Consider the following 21,804-nt stretch of genomic DNA (forward strand, 5'->3'; position numbering starts at 1 on the left):
GGAAGTGGCGGAGCCGGAAGAAGGCCCCGGCCGAAGCCGGGACCTAAATTAGAGGCTGGCACCGCCGAAGAAGAGAACCGCGGCGCTGGAGCAGTGCGCCGCAGGGACTAATCGGCGCGGCAGCCTGCCAAAACACAGGACGCATTGCGGCCGCCGAGCAGTGTGGCCGCAGGGGGAGCCCCCGAAGGAGACAGATCCAGCGTCCCTAGCCGGCCTTAGGAGGGAGCGTGGCCTGAAAGGCCGCCGCACGATGAGATTCTGCCCGTGTGGCTGCCCCTGGGATCCTACCTTGCCGCGGAGGTTGGCACCCTAAAAGTCCTGCGCAATGGCGCCCCCGCTCACCGAAGACTCGCCCTAACTCACCCTGGAACACCCTCAAGTGAGGAAGATAGACAACCAGCAGACCATACAAACAGACAAAAACAAAAAATGCAATTGGAGATGCAAAAAACAGTAAGTGCACATATGCTATAAAAGATTAGCACATATCAAGCAGAAAATTGCACTTATCCCCGTACGGCCTATAGCCTTGATATAGGATTAGACTGTACCTAGATACATGCTACCTGCCTGCGGGGGTTGGCACCCTATAATCCTGCGCAAATGGCGCCCCCGCTCTCGTCGTCTGGCCCTGATACGCCCTAATACTGCCAATTGGCAACCAGACCGAAAAAAATACACAAAAAGCAGTCCGCATGTACAGTCACCAATTAGGTAAACTATACCACCTAACCAAAAAACAAAAAACAAGACATCCCCAATAACACAAACATATAGACAAAACCCAATATATACATCTCAATATACATATCCCAGTATGTTCATCTCGACGCGTTTCCCCGAGGTCGGTTCATCAGGAGACATACTAAAAAGATTACACTTATCTGAGTGACGGGTAGAGGAAAAATCACTCAAGGAGGTGTACGGTAGAGCAGTGGGGAACAGTGTCCATCCCTGACCGCAGGTTACAATCAGCCTTACACACAGCGATTTCGCAGTGCTTTAAATACAATCGCACTCACCCCCTCATGGTGCTAATCAGCGCTTCCTGACCGACGCTGAATCAATCACTTCCGGGTCTTATTTCTTAAAGGGTAACTCATTTATGCGCAAATGCATGGCGCCCTACGTCAGCGCTTCAGCCGAAACGCAAATGCGTCTCAGCTCGCGCATGCCCCGTTAGTCTTCCAGGGTCAACATAAAAAGAGCGATATGCGTTCCACATCACGCATGCGCCCCAGCGCAACACCGCAGGGCGCCTAAATATGATTTATTACACACTTAGATTATACTAAGAAAGCGCCAGCGTTAGAAAGAAGAAAGGCATGCGCCACTAATAATACCAAATGAAAATATTTTGACCCTTACCCTCACTCCCAGATCTTGAAGGGTAACTCATTACTGCGCAAATGTATGACGCCCTATGTCAGCTCTTCAACTGAAACGCAAATGCATCTCAGCTCGCGCATGCCCCGTTCATCTTACAGGGTCTGACAACAGCCCAACATTAAAAGAGCGATATGAGATCCACATTACGCATGCGCTCAGCGCAACACCACAGGGCGCCTAAATATGATAAGTTACACACTTAGACTATACTAAAAAAACGCTAATTATTACGTCAGCGTTAGAAGAAATAAGGCAACGCCACTAGTAATACCAAATGAAAATAGTTTACCCCTTACACAAAAACACTGAAAAGAACCACTCAGATAAATCCCCACCATTTTTAGATCGTGTATAAACAAAATACAAAAATAAATAATAATAATTATAAATGATAATGACCAACCCCACTTTTGGGACAATGGGTCAAAGGACAAAAATCCATCAGGGAATCACAATAGGGAGATGGTGCAGAACAATTATCACACAAAGCAGCCAAATTGCAGTTGGTCGTTCAAGCCTTGTGGTTTCATGCTCTTCATACGAAATATCCATTTTGCCTCTTTCTGCAAAATTAAGCGGTCCCAATCTCCTCCTCTCACTGGTGGTGTCACAACCTCCATCACTGAAAAACTAAAGCACCTCAAGTCACCTCCATGTACCCCCCTAATATGATTGGAAATAGGGGTATCACGTCCATTCAAAATATCACCAATGTGTTCGCCCATCCTCCTGCGCAGCTCCCGTTTAGTTTTACCCACAAAATCCATAGGGCAGCTGCACTGGAAAAGATAGACTACACCTTCAGTTTTACAATTAGCGAAGTGCCTCATATCATAAGCCCTTCCCGTACAAGAGCTCACAAAGGTGCTACTCCTCGAGACATATTTACAAAATTTGCATTTTCCACATTTAAAGGTACCATTCTGTCTCTTTTCCAACCAAGTGGGAGACTTCTTTTGGGGGAAAAAGGCACTATGGACCAATTGATCACGAATTGATCTCCCTCTCCTATATGTAATAGATGGAACATCAGGGATAATATCCCTCAAAACTGGGTCCATTCTCAGAATCCCCCAGTGTTTCTGAATTACTTCCCTTACCTTATAGGATTGATTATGTACCTATGATTCTCAGATCATTACCCCCCTCCTCCTTCGCTTTTTTAACAAGCAAAGGGGCTCTCTCCTTAGTACTAGAGTTTTTAAAGGCCTCATTTAGGACACCCAACGGGTAGCCTCTATCCACAAATTTGTCTCTCAAGTCCCCCACTTGTCAGTAAAAGCCAGAATCAGTTGAACAGTTCCTCCTCATACGCAGGTATTGCCCCCTCGGTATACCCCTCCTCAAAGCCACAGGGTGATGACTCTCCCAACGCAACAAATTATTAGTAGCCGTGGGTTTATAATACGTCTCAGTAACTATCCGCCCTGTGCTACTCCTAGAGATTTTCAAATCCAGAAAATTTATAGAGTCCCGTTGGAACTCATAAGTCAACCTAAGATCAATAGCATTGTCATTAAGTTCATCCACAAATCTAGAGAACGACGACACATCCCCCGACCAGAGTATAAGCACATCGTCTATATATCTACCCCAAAATAATATCTGAGGTTTCCACCAGAATGCGTCGTCGTCCCCAAAAACTGATTGGTCCTCCCACCAGCCCAGGAATAAATTAGCGTACGTGGGAGCACAAGGGCTCCCCATAGCCGTACCCCTGAGCTGGTGGAAGAACCTACCCCCAAAAGCAAAAAATTGTGTTTGAGCACAAATTCAAGTAATCCAACAATGCACTGATTATGTCGGGACAACTGTGTACCCCTTGATCTAAGGAAAAAGTTAGTAGCTTGAAGACCTTTATCGTGTGGGATATTGCTATAAAGTGCCTCCACATCAATGGAGGCAAAATTTACGTCATCACCAAGGACAATGTCCTTTCTAAGAGGTCTATACGTAGAAGTGTCTTTCAAGATCTGGAAAAGATTAACACTCGGGGATAAGTACTATTCTAATCTAAAGCGGAAAGGGAGGCATTGGATGGTCTTGCTGCCAATAAGGATTATGTATTTAAGCCCTCCGATAAGGGGGGGAACCTGGTAATTTTAGATCTCTGCCAATACCAGGTGATGTGTGAAAATATCTTGAAAGACACTTCTACGTATAGACCTCTTAGAAAGGACCCTACTAAAGAGTTTATGGAAGATCTTAAAACACTACTTATAGAAGCGAGTAATGATGGGCTAATATCAAGGAATGAGTATAATTTTATGCTTCCTAAGTTTCCAGTTTTGGCCGTTTTTTATTCATTGCCAAAGGTGCATAAGGGCTTGAGCCCGTTGAAGGGTCGCCCAATAGTGGCTGGGATCGATTCGATCACGCAGAACACCAGTGTGTACATCGATAGAGTGTTAAGACCATTTGTAACCTCGTTGCCCTCTTACGTGAGGGACTCCTCGGATCTCCTCCTCAGGCTTGAGGACATTGTCCTTGGTGATGACGTAAATTTTGCCTCCATTGATGTGGAGGCACTTTATAGCAATATCCCACACGATAAAGGTCTTCAAGCTACTAACTTTTTCCTTAGATCAAGGGGTACACAGTTGTCCCGACATAATCAGTGCATTGTTGGATTACTTGAATTTGTGCTCAAACACAATTTTTTTGCTTTTGGGGGTAGGTTCTTCCACCAGCTCAGGGGTACGGCTATGGGGAGCCCTTGTGCTCCCACGTACGCTAATTTATTCCTGGGCTGGTGGGAGGACCAATCAGTTTTTGGGGACGACGACGCATTCTGGTGGAAACCTCAGATATTATTTTGGGGTAGATATATAGACGATGTGCTTATACTCTGGTCGGGGGATGTGTCGTCGTTCTCTAGATTTGTGGATGAACTTAATGACAATGCTATTGATCTTAGGTTGACTTATGAGTTCCAACGGGACTCTATAAATTTTCTGGATTTGAAAATCTCTAGGAGTAGCACAGGGCGGATAGTTACTGAGACGTATTATAAACCCACGGCTACTAATAATTTGTTGCGTTGGGAGAGTCATCACCCTGTGGCTTTGAGGAGGGGTATACCGAGGGGGCAATACCTGCGTATGAGGAGGAACTGTTCAACTGATTCTGGCTTTTACCGACAAGTGGGGGACTTGAGAGACAAATTTGTGGATAGAGGCTACCCGTTGGGTGTCCTAAATGAGGCCTTTAAAAACTCTAGTACTAAGGAGAGAGCCCCTTTGCTTGTTAAAAAAGCGAAGGAGGAGGGGGGTAATGATCTGAGAATCATAGGTACATATGATAATCAATCCTATAAGGTAAGGGAAGTAATTCAGAAACACTGGGGGATTCTGAGAATGGACCCAGTTTTGAGGGATATTATCCCTGATGTTCCATCTATTACATATAGGAGAGGGAGATCAATTCGTGATCAATTGGTCCATAGTGCCTTTTTCCCCCAAAAGAAGTCTCCCACTTGGTTGGAAAAGAGACAGAATGGTACCTTTGCATGTGGAAAATGCAAATTTTGTAAATATGTCTCGAGGAGTAGCACCTTTGTGAGCTCTTGTACGGGAAGGGCTTATGATATGAGGCACTTCGCTAATTGTAAAACTGAAGGTGTAGTCTATCTTTTCCAGTGCAGCTGCCCTATGGATTATGTGGGTAAAACTAAACGGGAGCTGCGCAGGAGGATGGGCGAACACATTGGTGATATTTTGAATGGACGTGATACCCCTATTTCCAATCATATTAGGGGGGTACATGGAGGTGACTTGAGGTGCTTTAGTTTTTCAGTGATGGAGGTTGTGACACCACCAGTGAGAGGAGGAGATTGGGACCGCTTAATTTTGCAGAAAGAGGCAAAATGGATATTTCGTATGAAGAGCATGAAACCACAAGGCTTGAACGACCAACTGCAATTTGGCTGCTTTGTGTGATAATTGTTCTGCACCATCTCCCTATTGTGATTCCCTGATGGATTTTTGTCCTTTGACCCATTGTCCCAAAAGTGGGGTTGGTCATTATCATTTATAATTATTATTATTTATTTTTGTATTTTGTTTATACACGATCTAAAAATGGTGGGGATTTATCTGAGTGGTTCTTTTCAGTGTTTTTGTGTAAGGGGTAAACTATTTTCATTTGGTATTACTAGTGGCGTTGCCTTATTTCTTCTAACGCTGACGTAATAATAGCGTTTTTTTAGTATAGTCTAAGTGTGTAACTTATCATATTTAGGCGCCCTGTGGTGTTGCGCTGAGCGCATGCGTAATGTGGATCGCATATCGCTCTTTTAATGTTGGGCTGTTGTCAGACCCTGTAAGATGAACGGGGCATGCGCGAGCTGAGATGCATTTGCGTTTCAGTTGAAGAGCTGACATAGGGCGTCATACATTTGCGCAGTAATTACTTACCCTTCAAGATCTGGGAGTGAGGGTAAGGGTCAAAATATTTTCATTTGGTATTATTAGTGGCGCATGCCTTTCTTCTTTCTAACGCTGGCGCTTTCTTAGTATAATCTAAGTGTGTAATAAATCATATTTAGGCGCCCTGCGGTGTTGCGCTGGGGCGCATGCGTGATGTGGAACGCATATCGCTCTTTTTATGTTGACCCTGGAAGACTAACGGGGCATGCGCGAGCTGAGACGCATTTGCGTTTCGGCTGAAGCGCTGACGTAGGGCGCCATGCATTTGCGCATAAATGAGTTACCCTTTAAGAAATAAGACCCGGAAGTGATTGATTCAGCGTCGGTCAGGAAGCGCTGATTAGCACCATGAGGGGGTGAGTGCGATTGTATTTAAAGCACTGCGAAATCGCTGTGTGTAAGGCTGATTGTAACCTGCGGTCAGGGATGGACACTGTTCCCCACTGCTCTACCGTACACCTCCTTGAGTGATTTTTCCTCTACCCGTCACTCAGATAAGTGTAATCTTTTTAGTATGTCTCCTGATGAACCGACCTTGGGGAAACGCGTCGAGATGAACATACTGGGATATGTATATTGAGATGTATATATTGGGTTTTGTCTATATGTTTGTGTTATTGGGGATGTCTTGTTTTTTGTTTTTTGGTTAGGTGGTATAGTTTACCTAATTGGTGACTGTACATGCGGACTGCTTTTTGTGTATTTTTTTCGGTCTGGTTGCCAATTGGCAGTATTAGGGCGTATCAGGGCCAGACGACGAGAGCGGGGGCGCCATTTGCGCAGGATTATAGGGTGCCAACCCCCGCAGGCAGGTAGCATGTATCTAGGTACAGTCTAATCCTATATCAAGGCTATAGGCCGTACGGGGATAAGTGCAATTTTCTGCTTGATATGTGCTAATCTTTTATAGCATATGTGCACTTACTGTTTTTTGCATCTCCAATTGCATTTTTTGTTTGTTTGTCTGTTTGTATGGTCTGCTGGTTGTCTATCTTCCTCACTTGAGGGTGTTCCAGGGTGAGTTAGGGCGAGTCTTCGGTGAGCGGGGGCGCCATTGCGCAGGACTTTTAGGGTGCCAACCTCCGCGGCAAGGTAGGGTAAGATGGTTATTTAATAGGTTCTGAGTGCACCCTGTATCTTTTTGTCAGCCTAATAGTAGACGTTTTTAGGTTGTGAGTGTTGTCATTTTTATCAGTAAGATTAATAAATGGTACGTTTTATTGTGTATTGTATTTATTTGTTTATGTAATGCTTTAGTCGGTGATTATACTTTAATTGGGGAATTTATATTTGTTATATTTTCTGTGATATTGCCCCTGGGATCCCTAATAAAAATGAAAGTAAAAATCGTGCATTTCCAAAGGGACCTCTTCTCCCCCACACTGCGAGTGATCTGGGAATGGGGGGGAAATACTCACCTAAACATCCCACGCAGTTACTTACCTGAGGGGAATGAGATGTCCAGGGAGCTGTGATGGACGTCCTCGTCTCCTCCAACCGACAGGCTCTGGTAGGCGAGTGGGTGGGGGACAGAGCTAGGACCGGACTTCTAAGCACGCTTGTGTGCTAGGATCATGGTCCTGCTGAGGGATCTATGAGGATACGGGGTGGCAGTACACGCCGTACTCATAGTCCGCATAGTGGGACTACAGGTGTGACTGTTCACCCTGTATCTCGCTGGAGAACCTAAAAGAAAAACGACGCACATTGAGGTAGACCCGTGTCCACCTCCTACTGACACTAAGCTAAACTGAAGAGTATAATGCCAGTCGGTGGAGTGTACACTGCAGAGGAGGAGCTAACTTTTTTGTGCATAGTGTCAGCCTCCTAGTGGCAGCCGCATACACCCATGGTTCCTGTGTCCCCCAATGAGAGGCGATAGAGAAACATTATGTTTCAAAAATTGTGCAGAAGTAAAGTAGACATGAGGGAATTGTTATTTATTAACTACTAGATAGTGGCCCGATTCTAACACATCGGGTATTCTAGAATATGCATGTCCACGTAGTATATTGCACAGCTCACGTAGTATATTGCCCAGCCACGTAGTATATTGCCCAACCACGTAGTATATTGCCCAGCCACGTAGTATATTGCCCAGCCACGTAGTATATTGCCCAGCCACGTAGTATATTGCCCAGCCACGTAGTATATTGCACAGCCACGTAATATATTGCCCAGTCACGTAGTATATTGCCCAGCCACGTAGTATATTGCCCAGCCACGTAGTATACAGCACAGAGCCACGTAGTATACAGCACAGACATGTAGTATACTGCCCAGTCACGTAGTATATTGCCCAGCCACGTAGTATATTGCCCAGCCACGTATGTAACAGGTTAAAAAAGACTTAAAATAAAAAAAAAACATATACTCACCTTCCTAGGGCCCATTGTAGTCCTGGCGCTTGTGTGCGGTGCACGCGGCAGCTTCCAGTCCCAGGGTTGGTATGAGCGCAGGACCTGTGATGACGTCGCGGTCACATGACCGTGACGTCATGGAAGGTCCTTCTCGCATAGCATCCTTGCCACCGGAACCTGCCGCTTGCACTGCCGAGGAGAGGACGCGAGAGCGGAGGGTGAGAATAACCTTTTTTTTTATTATTATTATTATTTGTAACATTAGATATTTTTACTATTGATGCTGCATACGCATCATCAATAGTAAAAAGTTGGTCACACACGGTTAATAGCTGCGTTAAAGGGAAGGTGCCACCAGTTTTCTTGTATTTTGTTTTTTTGTGAAATTAAGCTTAAAATAGTAATTAAAATGTATTAATGCAATGTTTGCACTGTTTGCAAACATTTCTATATGAAAAATATTATATATTTTTCTACAAATATACATATTTACCACGAGGAGGAGCATTTTCCGTTTTAGACCTCAATCAGCTATAGTAACATTTAGCAGCTCTGCCCCAGGGATATTAGACCACCCAAAAGGGGAGGGAAATGGTGATGTCAGCAGTTACTGCCCCAATTTTGTGGCTAACAGTAAGGATGAAGAGCAGCATCACAGGGCAGCACCATTTTGTGTGTGACTGCCCTGTGACCTGCTATCACCAGCAGTTACTGCATCAGAGGCACAGCTTGTTTACAGAGGAGCAGAACACAGTGGACTCAGCAGCATTTTTTCTGAATAACATTCTTGCCATCCCCCTTCCCCCACCTTAATCCCTGTCCTGTCAGCTGCCCTGCTCTCTCTCTCCAGGTGTCACCTCCCTCTCTGCAGGCTGTGAGTGCAGCTTACCGGAGATCACAGGGACTGTGTGTGAGGGGGAGGCAGCGACACAGCAGGAGAAGCACACAGGGAAGCCTGTGAGGAGCAGAGGACGTGTACCTGCTTGGAGTACAGAGGAGCAGTGAGGGCTTCTTCTGTCCTGCGATAGAGAGCACAGGGCTATAATAAAATGGCAGCTAGTCACACCTACAGCAGTGAATTGTGCAGCCCACAGAGGCGTGCCCAGCGCACTGCTAATGCTGCTGCAATGTTACAGATAGGGTCCTCGCCGGTCTATTATCTCCTATGTCCATGGGGTGCCGTAATCTGACACTGATAGTGCACTGCTACAAAACCAAGATGTCAGCCTCCAGTGCCTTCTTTAAACTCATATAACACATGATATCTGTTTCACATGCATTTCAAACTTGCTTATAGCAGCATGTTATGCTACATTACAGTGATTTATTAATGACCTACAAACACGGTACCTTCCCTTTAATGGAGTGCGTTACACCGCGGTCCATTAACGCTGGCATTAAGCCTGTGTGAGGGCTGACTGGAGGGGAGTATGGAGCGGGCACTGACTGCGGGGAGTAAGGAGCGACCATTTTTCCGCCAGACTGTGCCGATCGCTGATTGGTTGTGGCTGTTTTGCCGCGACCAATCAGCGACTTGGATTTCCATGACAGACAGAGGCCGCGACCAATGAATATCTGTGACAGACAGAAAGACGGACGTGACCCTTAGACAATTATATAGTAGATTTTGTGTGACATAACTCTATAGTTTAAGGGTAGAAAGATTAAAAGTTTGAAAACTCTGGAATTTTCAAAAGTTTTGCCAAATTTCCAATATTTTCAAAAATAAACGCAAGTTAAATCGAACAAATGTTACCACTATCATGAAGTACAATATGTCACGAAAAAATAATCTCAGAATCAGTGGGATATGTTAAAGCGTTCCAGAGTTATAACCACAAAGTAAGACTGGCAGGAATTGCAGCGGACCCGATTAATGATGGCAAACACACAGGTGCAAAAAATACAGATGAAACAACCAGTGTTGGCTGTTTGGCATTAGCGCACAAAAAGATAAGCGATTTTTTGCACCTGTGTGTTTGCCATCATTAATCGGGTCCGCTGCACCCTGCAGGGCATTTGGTTGGAGGCTTCAGCAGGTAAACATCTCTGCATTTTTCTGTGACTTTTTTCAATTTTTTGATGGATTTTTAAGTCCTCTTTTTGTGTCGGTGAGCTTTTAGGTCTTTGCCTACTACAATGCTTCAATAGAAAGTTATGGGTTCACAATGCACAAGATATTTGCTGAGTATCAGTTTCCACTTTGCCCAGGATCTAGTCCATTCTCTCTCATAATATTCTCCATATCATCTAGTAGTTGGCAAACACAAAGCAATACATATACCAAGTGAATATGGCTGCTTGATTGACCCACGGAGACCACGGTCACCTATAATGAATAATTTGGGGTTTCTATCTGGTGCTTCCTTACATTCCTTTGCAGGCGGTTCCAAATAAACCTCCTCGGCTACATCACATAGTGCCTCTACTCTACCTCTCTCCACTATATTAAATTATAGCACTCGAAAGACACACAAAAACATGAATATTTCCAACTTCAACAATTCTATTCCTCTGTCGATACATGATATGAATCTGCTCGCATTTTATCCTTTTTTGAAAAGATGTGTATAGCCTCCCCAATTCCTTCGCATGCCATCTCAAACATTTAGAAACTACTCAGACTCGGACCTGGAACTTTCCCCTTTTTTTTGCAAGACGTGGGAGAATGAACTCCAACATTCTTTACCAAGGACCTCTCCCATAAATCCATAATTGCTAACAAGTCACAAGAAACAAGCTATAAAATTGTTTCAACATGGTATCAAGATCTTTCCACCTTGCACAAATAGTTTCCTGAAGATTCAGGAAAAGTATCAAGGATTCACAGTGGTTTATTCTACGCGTTTCGGGGGTCTCATGCCCCCTTCATCAGGAAATACCAAATAGTTATTGTCTACTTTACATCAGCGCAATTTTGGAACCAACATTTTTTTTGTTAGGAAGTTATAAGGGTTAAAAATTGACCAGCAATTTTTCATTTTTCCAACAAAATTTGCAAAACCATTTTTTTAGGGACCACATCACATTTGGTCTATGTGATAAAAAAAAATATCCAAAAGTGACACCATTCTAAAAACTGCACTCCTCAAGGTGTTTAAAACCACATTCAAGAAGTTTATTAACCCTTCAGGTGCTTCACAGGAATTTTTAGAATGTGAAAAAAATGAAGTTCACTTTTTTTCGCAAAAAAAAAGGATCTGAAGTAAATTTTATTTTGACTAGGGTAACTGGAAAAATGGACACCAAAATCTGTTGTGTAACTTCTCCTGAGCAATGTTATTTTGGCCCCAAATTTTGCACTTTCATAAGGATAACAGGAGAAATTGCACCATTCAATTTGTTTTACAATTTCTCCTGAGTACGCCGATACCCCACATGTAGGGGAATACTACTACTGCTCAGAAGGGAAGAGGCGCCATATTGGAGTTCAGATTTTGCTGGAATGGTTTGAGGGTGCCATGTCAAATTGTTAAAGCCCTTGAGGTGCCAGAACAAAATGAACCTCCTATATGTGTACTATATACCCCCTATATACTAATTTTACATACTACACTACCCAATTAATTAATCTAGGGGCGCAGTGATCATATTAACACCACATGTGTCTCAGAATTTTATACCATTGAGCGGTGAAAATTACATTTTTACCACTAAAATATTGTTTTAGCCCCAAATTTTAAATTTTTCTAAAGGGCTAATAGGATTTTTTTTTACAACAAAACAGGTCAAATTTTTCCTGAGTGTGCCAACAGCCCACATGCAATTGGGAAATATTTTTCAGGCACAGTACAAAGCTCAGAAGGCAAGGAGCGCCAGATTTTAGTGTTATGGTTTGCAGGTACCATGACCCATTGGGTGAGCGTAGGAGATGCCAGAACAGTAGAACCGACCCCATTTTACAAACTACACCTCTCAATAAATTCATCTAGGGGTGCAGTGATCATATTGACACGAGTGTGTCACAGAATTTTATACCATTGGGCAGTGAAGAAAAAATAACTACATTTTTACCACCAAAATTTTGATTTAGCCCCAGATTTTACATTTTCACACAAGAAGTGGGTAAAAATGGCACCATCATTTGTTCCACAAATTCTACTGAACGTGGCAATACCCCATATCTGGCAGAACAGTACTACTTAGCCATACCAGAGAGACTCGGGAGGAATGGAGCGCTATTTGTCTCCTGGAGCGCAGATTTTCCTAGAATTTTTCAACAGGACAATGACCCCAAATACACCTCCAGGCCTGTGTAAGGGCTATTTGACCAAGAAAAAGAGTGATGGGGTGCTACGCCAGATGACCTGGCCTCCACAGTCACCAGACCTGAACCCAATCGAGATGGTTTGGGGTGAGCTGGACCGCAGAGTGAAGGCAAAAGGGCCAACAAGTGCTAAGCATCTCTGGGAACTCCTTCAAGATTGTTGGAAGACCATTCCCGGTGACTACCTCTTGAAACCCATCAAGAGAATGCCAAGAGTGTGCAAAGCAGTCATCAAGGCAAAAGGTGGCTACTTTGAAGAACCTAGAATATAAGACATAATTTCAGTAGTCTCACACATTTTTGTTAAGTATATAATTCCACATTCAGAGTTTTGATGCCTTCAGTGTGAATGTACAATTTTCATAGTCATGAAAATACAAAAAAATCTTTAAATGAGGTGTGTCCAAACTTTTGGTCTGTACTGTATACTTCCAGCACAATGCAAAGTCTGGTGACAAAGTTATAAGTAAGAAAAGATGCTGCTTGCAAGAGTACATATAGAAATACAAATATGTATCCAACTAAAAGAAATAAGCATCTGGCTAGCAATAACAATCATGTGCAGAAAATAAACTACCAATGCAGAGCATCAATGCGTAAACCTTTCATCCTGCAGAGTTGTCCGAAAGTAAAGAATGAAGAAAGGTCATGCTGGCGGGAAAATGGTGTGGAGGACGGGTAGAAAAAAACAAAACACAAAAATGGAATTTGGCCATGTTAATCTGCTCACCTGGTTCTTTCTTGGGCAGCGTTGAGGAGGAGAAAGGATCTCTGCTCTCAAAAGGATCAGACTGTTGCAGGAGACAGATAAACCAACATTATATACAAATCAAAATAATATAGCTGGCCATACACAGACAATTTGACCAAGTTGATCCAAGAGTTGAGGAACATAGAGAAGACAAATTCTATTGAAGCATACTGACAGATTCTGCGAAGTCAAGTTTACATTTCTAAGGTGTATTGGTGGCAGGAGATAATTACCAGTAATATATGGCCAGTGTAATTTGCTTGTACACTTGTATGAATATCCCACTCACCAAGGCACCACAATAATGTCAATTCTAGGATTAGGAGATATAACTATTGTGCAAGTACATCGTTCTCCACACCATGAATGGCCAATATATACACTGCTCAAAAAAACAGAATTACACTTATTGGTAATTTGGATTCTAAGACCCTCAAGGACAGCACACACAGAAGGAGGTTGCCTCCCCATCCTAATTAGCGACAGGTAACACAAGAGGTTTAAATAGCCCTCCCCCTCCCTCCATCCTCAATGTTTCTCCTGGGAGCACACAGAATGAATGCTTGAATTTTTTATTAACACCAAAGAATCAAGTAAACATAACGTTCTGAGGGCTAGGGGGGTTTACCCGTACTGTCGTGGAGGGTCTTAGAAACCAAATAACCCGTGAGTGTAAGGGTGCCGTCTCACAGTGGCACTTTGGTCGCTACGACGGCACGATCCGTGACGCTCCAGCATCGCACCATTATCGCTCCAGCGTCGTAGACTGCGGTCACACTTCGCAATGCATGACGCTGGAGCGATAATTTCATGACGTGTTTGCGATGTAGAAGCTGTTGGTTACTATGCGCACATCGTATACAATATCGTGCACACCTTTGTTACACGATGCGATCATGCCGCCACAGCAGGACACTTGACGACGAAAGAAAGTTTCAAACGATCTGCTACGACGTACGATTCTCAGCGGGGTCCCTGATCGCAGTAGCGTGTCAGACACAGCGAGATCGTAAGTATATCGCTGGAACGTCATGAATCGTGCCGTCGTAGCGATCAAAATGCCACTGTGTGACGGTACCCCAATTCTATTTTCTCTAATCCCCTCCACGACAGCCCACTCAGGAGAAATGCCAAAGAATAATGCCTAGGGAGGGACAAAAGTCTGGAGGACTTTCCTGCCGAAAGCTAGATCTCTTAAAGACATTAGGTGTAATCTGTAGTGCTTAATAAAGGTATGGACTGGACCAGGTAGCAGCTCTGCAGATCTGGTCTATGGAAGCACTGGCCCTTTCAGCCCAGGAGATGGCAACGACTCTAAAGGAATGAGCGCTTAGCGATTCAGGAGGAGATAAATCTTGATTTTAAAATTTTTCCGTGATCACTTTTTTAATCCAGTTCGCCAGAGAGCTCGTCGAGGCTTTCCTCCCTTTATTTGGTTCACAAAATTGGACGAAAAGGTTTTGATCCTTCCTCCAAGGTCCCATTTGCTAAGTAGAAGAGGATGGTTCGCCGAACATCTAGAGAATGAAATATGGTCCTCGATCATCCTTTGGGTTCTCACAAAAGGAAAGGAGAATTATTTTCTGGGACATGTGAAAGTCAAAAGATACATTTAGAAAGAAGGAAGGGTTCTAGGCAAAACATTAATCTGTTGTCCAGAATTTTCAAGTATGGTTCCCTAATGGATAGGGCCTGTATCTCGCCCACCATTCTTGCTGTTATAATGGCTACCGATAGAGCTGCCTTCCAGGATAGCTTTCCCATTTGATATTCATCAAAAAAAATTGTGTAAAATAACTATATTGGTTTATTAATAATTAATATATATGTAGTAATCATGTTCCTCATTGGATTGGTTTTCTAATGAAGCAGCTAATCAATTAATATATACATGTGAACAATAGTTCAATTACTTTGCACTATTTAATATTATTAATTTTGCCCTTTAACATTTACATTATTTTTTCACCTTATTTCATTATTATATATATATATATATATATATATATGCACATCACTCACATTATGTATATTAATTTGTATTTATAATGTAAAATGTATGCTAAATTCATTATTATTGTTTGTTTGATAATATTTAGCTTTCATTATATATATTTTATCTTTATGAATCAATTGTATATTTTAGTATGATATACTATCAATTTAGAACAACATATCTGGCAGCTATTAATCATATAAAGCAATTGATTTAGACCCTTTTCTCCATTGAAACTGTGCAATTAATTCTCCCATTTCCATGTCCTCAGAATAAAAAAATAATATTTTAGTATCCTCCATTTAACCTGGACTAACTTCTCCCTTCTCCAACCATTTGCGGGACCTGTCATTTCTGCGTCTGAGACAGAGATATCTTCAGAGGCGTATTTTCTCAATTTTGGCACAGAGGAGCCCGCTGAAAAGGATTGGGAAAAGGTGGCTAGGGATGACTGGATTTCCTATCGCACCATTCCTCTAACTTCATCCATCAAGGATGGCTGTTCTTCACGGATGATTTTCTCCGTACATGGCTTTTTTATGGAAGGACAGGAGTTTCTTACTGTAGATGGCACATTTGCGATTTGCAGATTTTTCTTTTGATTTTGGTGCAGGATCCTTGTCTCCCTAAAAAAACAGAGAGGGGAAATCCACAAGGATGGATCCTATACCAAAAGGGACCTACCCTTACCAAGCATACTCACTAGGGCAGAGTTAGCGCTGGGCTCTGCAGATGCAGATCTAAGGGAAGACACATTCATCAAAAGAAACTCAGTCCTACCTTATGGTGTCTTCATTAAGAGTCCTTTTATGCAAGAACCGAAACCTAGCACTTTCCATCATCCAATAAGATGAACACTCCCCTCTGAGGTCAGGTCCTGTCTTCTGGGTGCTTTCCCCAGATTTGAAATTCCTGAAGAAGATCTTTGGTGAGAGAGGTAAAGAACCCCAAGATCACTGTGGCTGAGTTCCAGAGATGCAGTAGGGAGATGGGAGAAAGTTTCACAAAGTCAAATATCAGTGCAGCCCTCCACCAGTCGGGCCTTTATGACAGAGTGGCCCAACAGAAGCCTCTCCTCGGTGCAAGACATATGAAAGCCCACATAGTTTGCTAAAAAAAAAAAAACACATGAAGGACTCCCAGGCTATGAAAAATAAGATTCTCCGGTCTAATGAGACGAAGATAGACCTTTTTGGAGATAATTCTAAGTGGTATGTGTGGAGAAAACCAGGCACTACTCATCACCTGTCCAATACATTCTCAGCAGTGAAACATGGTGGTGGTATCATGCTATGGGGGTGTTTTTCAGCTGCAGGGACAGGACGACTGGTTGTCATTGAAAGAAACATGAATGCGGCCAAGTACAGAGATATCCTGGATGAAAATCTCTTCCAGAGTGCTCTGAACCTCAGACTTGGCCGAAAGTTCACCTTCCAACAAGACAATGACCATAAGTACACAGCTAAAATAACAAAGGAGTGGCTTCAGAACAACTGTGTGATCATTCTTGACTGGCCCAGCCAGAGCCCTGACCTAAACTCAATTGAGCATCTCTGGAGAGATCTGAAAATGGCTGTCCACCAACGTTCATCATCCAACCTGATGGAACTGGAGAGGATCTGCAAGGGAGAATGGCAGAGGATCCCCAAATCCAGGTGTGAAAACACCAAGGTTACTTACTGGTAGCCGGTTTTTCCGGAGCCCATGACAGCACACCTGAGAGAGGGATCCGCCCAGTCGGGACAGGAAACCTACTGAAATAAAAGGGCGGTACCTCTCCCTCGCTTCAGTTGGTTTTCAGAGCATGAGAGGCCCCTTGGTTAGTACACATGGCAATCTACCACCACATTGTAATAATAAATAACACCCACTAAAAAGTGCACACCGAAAGGGTGAAAAAGAAGGGAGGGAATATACAGGTGCTGTCATGGGCTCCGGAAAAACCGGCTACCAGTAAGTAACCTTGGTGTTTTCCTGTCTCCCATGACAGCACACCTGAGAGATTTTTGGAGAAAGGAACACCTTAGGGAGGGACCACCGCTTGCAGCACCCTTCTACCAAAGGTAAGGTCAGTTGAGGAGGATAGATCTAGCCGGTAGTGTCTAAAGAAGGTAGATGGTGAGGACCAGGTAGCGGCCTTACAGATTTGATCAATCGATACCTCTGCTTTTTCTGCCCAGGAAGTAGCCACGGCTCTGGTAGAGTGAGCCTTGATGCCTTCAGGGATCGGGGCACCACGAGAAGCATAGGATAAGGAAATGGCCTCCCTAATCCACCTAGCAATAGTACCCTTGGATACCCCATATCCCTTCCTGCTACCCTGGAAAGCTATAAATAGTGATTGATCCTTCCTCCACTGACTAGTCAGAGATATACAGTGGGGCAAAAAAGTATTTAGTCAGTCAGCAATAGTGCAAGTTCCACCACTGAAAAAGATGAGAGGCGTCTGTAATTTACATCATAGGTAGACCTCAACTATGGGAGACAAACTGAGAAAAAAAAATCCAGAAAATCACATTGTCTGTTTTTTAAACATTTTATTTGCATATTATGGTGGAAAATAAGTATTTGGTCAGAAACAAAATTTCATCTCAATACTTTGTAATATATCCTTTGTTGGCAATGACAGAGGTCAAACGTTTTCTGTAAGTCTTCACAAGGTTGCCACACACTGTTGTTGGTATGTTGGCCCATTCCTCCATGCAGATCTCCTCTAGAGCAGTGATGTTTTTGGCTTTTCGCTTGGCAACACGGACTTTCAACTCCCTCCAAAGGTTTTCTATAGGGTTGAGATCTGGAGACTGGCTAGGCCATTCCAGGACCTTGAAATGCTTCTTACGAAGCCGCTCCTTCGTTGCCCTGGCGGTGTGCTTTGGATCATTGTCATGTTGAAAGACCCAGCCACGTTTCATCTTCAATGTCCTTGCTGATGGAAGGAGGTTTGCAGTCAAAATCTCACGATACATGGCCCCATTCATTCTTTCATGTACCTGGATCAGTCGTCCTGGCCCCTTTGCAGAGAAACAGCCCCAAAGCATGATGTTTCCACCACCATGCTTTACAGTAGGTATGGTGTTTGATGGATGCAACTCAGTATTCTTTTTCCTCCAAACACGACAAGTTGTGTTTCTACCAAACAGTTCCAGTTTGGTTTCATCAGACCATAGGACATTCTCCCAAAACTCCTCTGGATCATCCAAATGCTCTCAAGCAAACTTCAGATGGGCCCGGACATGTACTGGCTTAAGCAGTGGGACATGTCTGGCACTGCAGGATCTGAGTCCATGGTGGCGTAGTGTGTTACTTACGGTAGGCCTTGGTACATTGGTCCCAGCTCTCTGCAGTTCATTCACTAGGTCCCCCCGCGTGGTTCTGGGATTTTTGCTCACCGTTCTTGTGATCATTCTGACCCCACGGGGTGGGATTTTGCGTGGAGCCCCAGATCGAGGGAGATTATCAGTGGTCTTGTATGTCTTCCATTTTCTAATTATTGCTCCCACTGTTGATTTCTTCACTCCAAGCTGGTTGGCTATTGCAGATTCAGTCTTCCCAGCCTGGTGCAGGGCTACAATTTTGTTTCTGGTGTCCTTTGACAGCGCTTTGGTCTTCACCATAGTGGAGTTTGGAGTCAGACTGTTTGAGGGTGTGCACAGGGGTCTTTTTATACTGATAAGTTTAATCAGGTGCCATTACTACAGGTAATGAGTGGAGGAAAGCGGATACTCTTAAAGAAGAAGTTACAGGTCTGTGAGAGCCAGAAATCTTGATTGTTTGTTTCTGACCAAATACTTATTTTCCACCATAATATGCAAAAAAAATGATAAAAAAACAGACAATGTGATTTTCTGGATTTTTTTTTCTCAGTTTGTCTCCGATAGTTGAGGTCTACCTATGATGTAAATTACAGACGCCTCTCATCTTTTTAAGTGGTGGAACTTGCACTATTGCTGACTGACTAAATACTTTTTTGCCCCACTGTATACTGTAAAATAGCTCCTTACATCAAGCGTATGAAATTTCTCTTCCCCTGGGTTCTTAGGATTATTACAGAAAGAGGGCAACACAATTTCTTGACTCCTATGGAATTTAAGAACTACTTTCGGCAGATATGCCGGATCCGGTCTGAGCACTACTCTGTCATCAAATATCTGCGTGTAAGGAGGGGAGATGGACAGGGCTTGCAAGTCACTCACCCTACGGGCTGATGTCAACGCTACCAGAAGTACAGTCTTAAGAGTAAGTATTTTTATTGATGACTCCTGCAAGGGTTCAAATGGATCACTAGTCAGAGCCTCTAACACCAGATTCAAATCCCATGGAGGAACCCTCTGAATTATTACTGGTCTAGACCTACTACATGATTTTATAAAGCGGGACATCCATCTATTGGAGGCCAGATTACAATTATACAAGGCTCCTAATGCCGACACTTGCACCTTGAGCGTATTAGTTGCTAACCCTAGTTGCAACCCCTCCTGTAGGAATTCTAAAATAGTACCCACAGGAGCCCTGTCCCCCACAGGTTGCCCCGAAAATTCCAGAAACCTTTTCCATGTTCTGCCATATATCCTTGATGTTACTGGCTTTCTACTTTTTAACAAGGTGGAAACTAACCCTGGTGAAAACCCCTGCCTACTCAGTAATGCCCTCTCAAATTCCAGGCTGCAAGATGGAAGCCCTTCACTTGAGAGTGGCATATTGGACCCTGAGTAAGCAGGTCCGGAATTTCTGGCAGAATCCATGGATCGGTCACTGACATTTGTCTCAGCAGGGAGAACCAAGGTCTTTTTGGCCAGAATGGAGCAATCAAAATTACTCTCGCCTGCTCCATTCTGATTTTTCTTACTACCGTCAGAATCATCGCTATTGGTGGAAACACATATGCGAGGCTGAAATTCCATTGTATTTGGAGAGCATCTACCGCGAAGGGTTTTTCTCTTGGATCTAGTGAACAGAAGCTCTCTACCTTCCTGTTGCTTAGGGTGGCAAATAAATCTATCACAGGTAAGCCCCAAGCCTGCACTATCTGTTGAAACACTCGGGGATTCAAACACCACTCTCGTTGCCAGTGTTTTGCGACTTAGGTAGTCTGCCTTTATATTCTCGACCCCTTTTATATGGAGAGCCAAGAGGGATAGTAGGTGGCGCTCCGCTAGTTGTAGGAGGACAGATGCTGACTTCATCAGGGAAGGGGATCTCGTCCCCCCTTGGTGGTTGATGTATGCAACAACTGCGTGATTGTCCGACATGACCCTGGTATGATGACCCTGGAGGATGGGAAGGAAATGTTTTACAGCTTTTTCTACAGCCCACAACTCTCTTAGGTTTGACGCTTGTTGTGATTCTAAATGGGACCAAGATCCCTGAACTGAGAGTGTCCCCAAATGAGCTCCCCATCCTGAACCGCTTGCATCTGTGGTGATGACCTGGTCTATTGGCGTTATCCACTGGACCCCTGATGTCAAATGGTCTCTTATGGTCCACCATTTTAGGGAATCTGTTACCTCTAATGAAAGGCGTAGCTTTCCCTCTAAATGCCCTTTTAACCACCTCTGCGCTGACAGGACCTCCCATTGTAATTGTCTTAGATGGAACTGTGCCCATCTTACTGCGGGTATACAGGACGTCAGAGATCCCAACAGGGACATTGCCCTTCTCAATGTCATTGTGGGGTGATGAATTGCTGACTCTACAAGATTTTGAATTTTGATCAGCTTGTTTTCTGGCAAAAGACAAAGCTGACGCCTGGAATCCAGGACTAAACCCAGAAAAGATTGCACTAGCTCCGGCATCAACCTTGATTTGGCAAGATTTATTTTCCACCCCAACCGCTGTAGCGTTGATATGACTTGTTCTATTTGTGTTTGGCAATGTGTTGATGAGTTCCCTATTATGAGGAAGTCGTCCAGATACGGAACTATAACTACATTCTGAGAGCGGAGGAAAGACATGCCTCCAAGGCTAGCTGCTCCTCTGGAGTCTTTCTTTGGGGCGTTAAAACAAAAGTTTGTCGCGGTGGAAAAACAAAATCTATTCTTAGGCCGTGTTCGATGACCTTTAGAGTCCAATGACTGGGGGAGATGTCTACCCAGGCTGGGAGAAAAGATGAAAGCCTTCCCCCCACCTCTGGCCTGGCGTCATTGGGAGGGCTTTTTCGCCGATGTTGAGGGACCTTTAAACATGTATCCAGATCCCCTTCTGTCTCTGGAGTCCCAATTCCTTCTATCTCCCGGGGGGCGGCCTCTACTAAATTTGCCCCTCCGAAAATAAGGCCTTCTAAAGTCCACAGGAAAACGAGGGAATCCCTTTTTCCTATCTCCTGCTTTCTCTAAAATGTCTTCCAATTTTTGACCGAAGAGGAAATGGCCGTCACATGGTATAGAACAAAGTCTATTTTTTGAAGGTAGATCCCCCGGGCATCCCTTCAACCAGAGAGCACGTCTAGCTGCATTGGATAAACTTGCAGCCCTAGCTGCCAGTCTTACAGAGTCTGCAGAGGAATCCGCTACGAAGGCAGCTGCACCTTTAGCTAAAGTTACATTGGTTAGAATTTCATCTCTCGGGGCTTTAGACTTCAGTTGCTCCTCTATCTGCTGCAGCCAGACAATAAGGGA

The 21,804-nt window shown here is 43.8% G+C and overlaps 1 protein-coding gene across 6 annotated transcripts in view; it reads right to left on the minus strand.

The window, feature by feature from the left end:
* Positions 1 to 21,804, minus strand: part of EPS15L1 (epidermal growth factor receptor pathway substrate 15 like 1) — a 393,851-nt gene that overhangs the window by 153,293 nt on the left and 218,754 nt on the right. For all 6 annotated transcript variants that reach the window (XM_069767732.1, XM_069767729.1, XM_069767731.1 and 3 more), the window contains one exon: positions 13,174 to 13,234. In XM_069767732.1, coding sequence (XP_069623833.1) covers positions 13,174 to 13,234 — 61 coding nt within the window. The remainder of the gene's footprint in view (positions 1 to 13,173; positions 13,235 to 21,804) is intronic.

The sequence above is a fragment of the Ranitomeya imitator genome, chromosome 1 (assembly GCF_032444005.1).
Source record: "Ranitomeya imitator isolate aRanImi1 chromosome 1, aRanImi1.pri, whole genome shotgun sequence".
Classification (NCBI taxonomy): domain Eukaryota; kingdom Metazoa; phylum Chordata; class Amphibia; order Anura; family Dendrobatidae; genus Ranitomeya; species Ranitomeya imitator.